At 44.0% G+C, this 5,000-nt stretch overlaps 1 protein-coding gene across 5 annotated transcripts in view; it reads right to left on the bottom strand.

The window, feature by feature from the left end:
• The window catches only part of Bcat2 (branched chain amino acid transaminase 2), a 21,382-nt gene that overhangs the window by 9,547 nt on the left and 6,835 nt on the right, over window positions 1-5,000 (bottom strand). For all 5 annotated transcript variants that reach the window (XM_031386633.1, XM_031386629.1, XM_031386631.1 and 2 more), the window contains exons 2-3: window positions 4,581-4,655; window positions 3,864-4,067 (exon numbers count right to left, since the gene is read on the bottom strand). In XM_031386633.1, coding sequence (XP_031242493.1) covers window positions 3,864-4,046 — 183 coding nt within the window. In that variant the 5' untranslated portion in view covers window positions 4,047-4,067; window positions 4,581-4,655. The remainder of the gene's footprint in view (window positions 1-3,863; window positions 4,068-4,580; window positions 4,656-5,000) is intronic.

Below are 5,000 nucleotides of genomic sequence, written 5' to 3'. Positions count from 1 at the left end.
ACCTCCCATTCTATATATGTGTTAATGCAGAAATGTGTATTGCCTCTCAAAGTTATGTTAACAGAGCAAAGGGACCAGACACAAAAGAAGGACTGCTGCAAGTTTAAGTTCTATCTAGTTTACATACTGAGGTTCAGGCCAGCCAAGACTAGATAGTAAAACTCCATGTTAAAAAAAACTATATAGCCGGGTGGTGTTGGCACACGCCTTTAATCCCAGCACTTGGGGGGCAGAGGCAGGTGGATTTCTGAGTTCGAGGCCAGCCTGGTCTACAGAGTGAGTTCCAGGACAGCCAGAGCTACACAGAGAAACTCTCGAAAAACCAAAAAAAAAAGAATGTGATGGATGTTTGTTGTGTTTAAGGGGGGTTGGTTACAAGTTGCTAATGATCTTGGTCAGGGAGGAAACAAAGTAAAGGAGGCTAGACTTAGAGATCCCTTTCTCTCTTTCCTTTCTTTCCTCTATCCTTCTTTCTCTCTTATCTAACGTTAGGGAGAAAAGAGGGAAGAGGGGATGAAAAGAACAGAGGGGAATATAAAAAAGGTAGATTATTGAATCTAATTTTAGACTAAAGAGCATTAATAAGCCAAATATTTTACATTTGGCACAGGTTTTGCATATTCATACAAAACTAAGGTTGTATTTTGCTACAGCATACTATATATATGCTTCAACTCTTGTTTCAGGTATTGTACCTATGCAACTAATTTAAAAACATAATGTAGCAGGGCAGTGGTGGCGCATGCCTTTAATCCCAGCACTTGGGAGGCAGAGGCAGGCGGATTTCTAAGTTCGAGACCAGCCTGGTCTACAGAGTGAGTTCCAGGACAGCCAGGGCTACACAGAGAAACCCTGTCTCGAAAAGAAAACAAAAACAAAAAACAAAAACAAAAACAAACAAACAAAAAGCCCAAAAGACAAAAACCATAATGTATAGTTCTAGTCCTTGAAAGCTACTATTATAAACAGTTTAGGATAAACAAAAAATGTAAATTGGGAGTTGGAGAGATGACTCAGCAGTTAAGAACACAGACTTCTCTTCCAGAGGTCCTGAGTTAAATTCCCAGCAACCACATGGTAGCTCACAACCATCTGTAACGGAATCCAATACCCTCTTCTGGTGTGCCTGAAGACAGCTACAGTGTACTCACATACATAAAATAAAGAATTCTTTTTTAAAAATTTAAGTTGGTAGTCAGTCAATCAAACTTATGGTCATGTTAGGTACTGGTTTAGTTAATTACAGAAATAATCTTTTATAGATGTTTCCAAAATTAAGCAAATACTAAACAGCTAAAAAGCACCAATGTTTGCCTATTCAGATACACCACAAATAGACAGATGCACTTCGAAAGCCTCAGAGATCTACAGAATACGGCATTTAAAGATGCTCTATTAGCATAAGGCTTTTCAGGACAGTGAGTCTGCTTCTGGCCGCACCCTCTTCTTCTAAGAAGATGATGGCATCGCAGAACCTCCATATGGAGTTTGCTTCATGTGGCAAAGCTGCCACTAGCCAAAGGACTGCCCTTGCCTCAACTGCTGACTGCACACTGTCCAAACTGTGGACCAGCAAGACACAGGGAAGTAAACTGCCAAACTTTGCTAGGACAAGGTAGACCAGTCCTTCATAATTCCTGCTTCACGAAAAGTCTGTCACATGCTTGGCCAGGATGAAGATGATACCCCAATGACACAGTGACATCTTGGGTGACTGTCCCAGAATCCAGCAACCTCTGTCACATCTATAGTTGTTTTTTTTTTTTCTTTTTTTCTTCTTTTTCCTTTTTTTTTTTTTTTTTTTTTTTTGTTTTGTTTTTTTGAGACAGGGTTTCTCTGTGTAGCCCTGGCTGTCCTGGAACTCACACTGTAGACCAGGCTGGCCTCGAACTCATAAATCCACCTGCCTCTGCCTCCCAAGTGCTGGGATTAAAGGTGTGCACTTCAATAGTTTTGTAAGCTGCTTGCTCTACACTTCCTGTTTACTAAGGTAATGTTTATTGCTTCTCAGGTCTCTGATGTGCTTGAAGACTAGATAGAGTCTCACAATTGAGCTTAATTTGTTTAAGATTAAGAAAATAATTTAAGAAAATAAGATTTAAGAAAATAAAGATATCTTTAGGTTGATAAATGCAAGTTTGGGGCTGGTAAGATGGCTCAGCGGATAAGAGCACTGATTGTTCTTCCACAGGTCCTGAGTTCAAATCCCAGCAACCACATGGTGGTTCACAACCACCCGTAATGAGATCTGACGCCCTGTTCTGGTACATCTGAAGACAGCTACAGTGTACTTATTTATTATAATAAATAAATCCTTGGGCTGGAGCGAGCAGGGACTAAGTGAATGGTGTCTACTGGAACGAGCAGGGGTTGACTGAAGCGAACAGAGGTCCTAAAAGTCAATTTCCAACAACCAGATGAAGGCTCACAACTATCTGTACAGCTACAGTGTGCACTCATATACATAAAATAAATAAATGAATAAATCATTTAAAAAAACGCAAGTTTTGATAGAAAGTGAATCAGGTACAGAACTTTGGACTATCAACATAGGATAGATAGTAGAGTACTTTCTCCAAGGTTCCCAAATGCATATGGACTGAAGCCTGTGAGTGTAATTTTATCTGATAGCTTTCATAATTGCTCTTGTTTTATATATAGCTTATTGATGTGAGAGAAAAAGTCTTTTATTGAACCAAAATGAGGAGATGCTGGAGAGATTTTTTTTTTTTTTTTTGTTTTTTGTTTTTTGTTTTTTGTTTTTCAAGACAGGGTTTCTCTGTATAGCCCTGGCTGTCCTGGAACTCACTCTGTAGACCAGGCTGGCCTCGAACTCAGAAATCCGCCTGCCTCTGCCTCCCAAGTGCTGGGATTAAAGGCGTGTGCCACCACCGCCCGGCTTGGAGTGATATTTTTTGCACACTGTGTGAACATGTGTCTCTGTCCATCCTTGCCTGCCTAAGGCACCTTCTGTTTGGTTAAAATAAAAAATGCTAAGGTGAAGAGCAAAAGGCAGAATAGTAAGATGGGATTCCTGAAAAAAAGAGGACTCTGGGAAAGAGAAAGATGTGGGAGATTTGCCATCCAGACTCAGAGAAAGCCAGACAGATGAGACTGAGAGGTAACTAGCCAGCCACGTGGCAAACTGAACAGTATAGACAGGTTAATTTAAGTTAAAGGCTAGTGGTGGAGTAAACCTAAGCCACGGCCAAAAGCATTGTAAATCTAAGCCTCCATGTCCTTATTTCAGAGCTAGGGTAGACATGGAAGGGTTCATGGTCACAACTGTCAGATGGACTGTCATCCTGCAGCAATGAAGATGAGAAGCCTTAAGGATTGTCACAGGAAAGTCAGATTGCTAGACCCTAAGACTCCAGCTAAAGGTCTCATTCCGGAGTCCTGGCTAGCCTCAAAACTGTGCAGTCCTCCTGCCTAAACTTCCTGAGTGCTGTAATTACACCACCTCCCACGGGGCCTGAGAGGGCTCTTGCTATATCCAGGCTGGTCCTGTCCCTGTTCAGACTCCTCCTGAGCTCCGCATCTCCTCTGTGGCCCTATGGACACACTGAGACCCCACAGGTCTGACAACCTAGTTCTCCTATCTGCATAAGCTGTCCCCTCTACATTTTTATCTTTGCTGGGAGACCCCACTTTCTTTCAGAGCACAGGGTTCCGACAAAGCAGGACCTGCTCATCTCAGGAACTGACGGTCACCTCATCTGTGTCCCAGAACACAGGCGATCTCAGGAAAAGATGACAGAGGAAGAAATGTGCAAAGCACAGTGAGTAGACAGTTGAACTCAGTCAGGTGAAAGCAGAGTAGACATGTGCAGCAGGGTGGGGACAGAGGCAGCCAGTCCTACCTGCAGAGAGTAGTGCAGACCTGAGCAGGCTGGGTGTAGTGAGAGGTTCTGGAAGGGCTGGATCCTTGGAGGGCTCCAGCCTGTCTTGCTGTTCCACTCCACCATCAGCATGTGGTCTGTGAATATCTTTCCAAACAGCAATGGCTGGCTAGGATCTGGCTTCTTCTGTGGCTCTTTGGTCATCTGAATCTGGAGGTCTGCTGCCTGAGAGAAAACAAAAAACAAAAGAACAAGAAAAAAACAGCGGGGCTGGAGAGATGGCTCAGCGGGTAAGAGCACTGACTGCTCTTCCGAAGGTCCTGAGTTCAAATCCCAGCAGCCACATGGTGGCTCACAACCATACGTAAGAACGTCTGATGCCCTCTTCTGGACTGTCTGAAGACAGCTACAGTGTACTTACATATAATAATAATAATAATAATAATAATAATAATAATAATAATAATAATAATAAACTCTTTAAAAAAAAAAAGAAAAAACAGCACCTCAGGGTCCTGGAGTCATCAACCTGAGAGACTCCAGCTTCCATGGGAGCCTCAGACCCACAGAAAAAGAGCAGGTACCCAAGAAATACAGTGTCAGCTCTTCACAGCACCCAATAGCTGACAGCTACACGACATCTGAGAGATGCCTACATGCAGGTAAGTCCTGCCTTCCCTCAAACACAGGGGCACAGACCCCAGGCTTCCTCCCTTAGACCCAGGGTCCTCCTTTTACCTTGAAATTGAAGGACACACATCTTCTGGACCCACACAGAAGCGAGGGAATAGGCAGAATCTTTCGGGTCCAGACCTAGGGTGGAGAGAGAAATAAATATGACCAAGGTGAAAGCCAGAAAGAGGAGGTCCTGGCACCTGTCTGCCACCTCTGGCTTGGGAAGCCCCTGAGGTCGGCTCTGTCACAGTCTCAGTGCATTCTAGACAGCCTGTCCTCTGCCCAAGTCCCCACAGGGATACCTATCCCTAGAAAGACTAAAGTCAGCTCCAGCCCCTCCACCATCCACCATGCAGGGCAAAGTCGACAGAGGCGTGCCTCCCTCCTGCTAGAGAACTTTGGCCATAGCTTGCAGACAGCTTAGACGGGACAACGACCAGGGACAGTGAGCAGGTAAGGGAACGCTCCTGGCTTGGGGGGGGG

Source organism: Mastomys coucha, unplaced genomic scaffold, assembly GCF_008632895.1.
Source record: "Mastomys coucha isolate ucsf_1 unplaced genomic scaffold, UCSF_Mcou_1 pScaffold21, whole genome shotgun sequence".
NCBI classification, from domain to species: Eukaryota; Metazoa; Chordata; class Mammalia; order Rodentia; family Muridae; genus Mastomys; species Mastomys coucha.
Note: the sequence above shows the minus strand (reverse complement) of the source record. Positions and strands in the feature narration are given on the sequence as shown.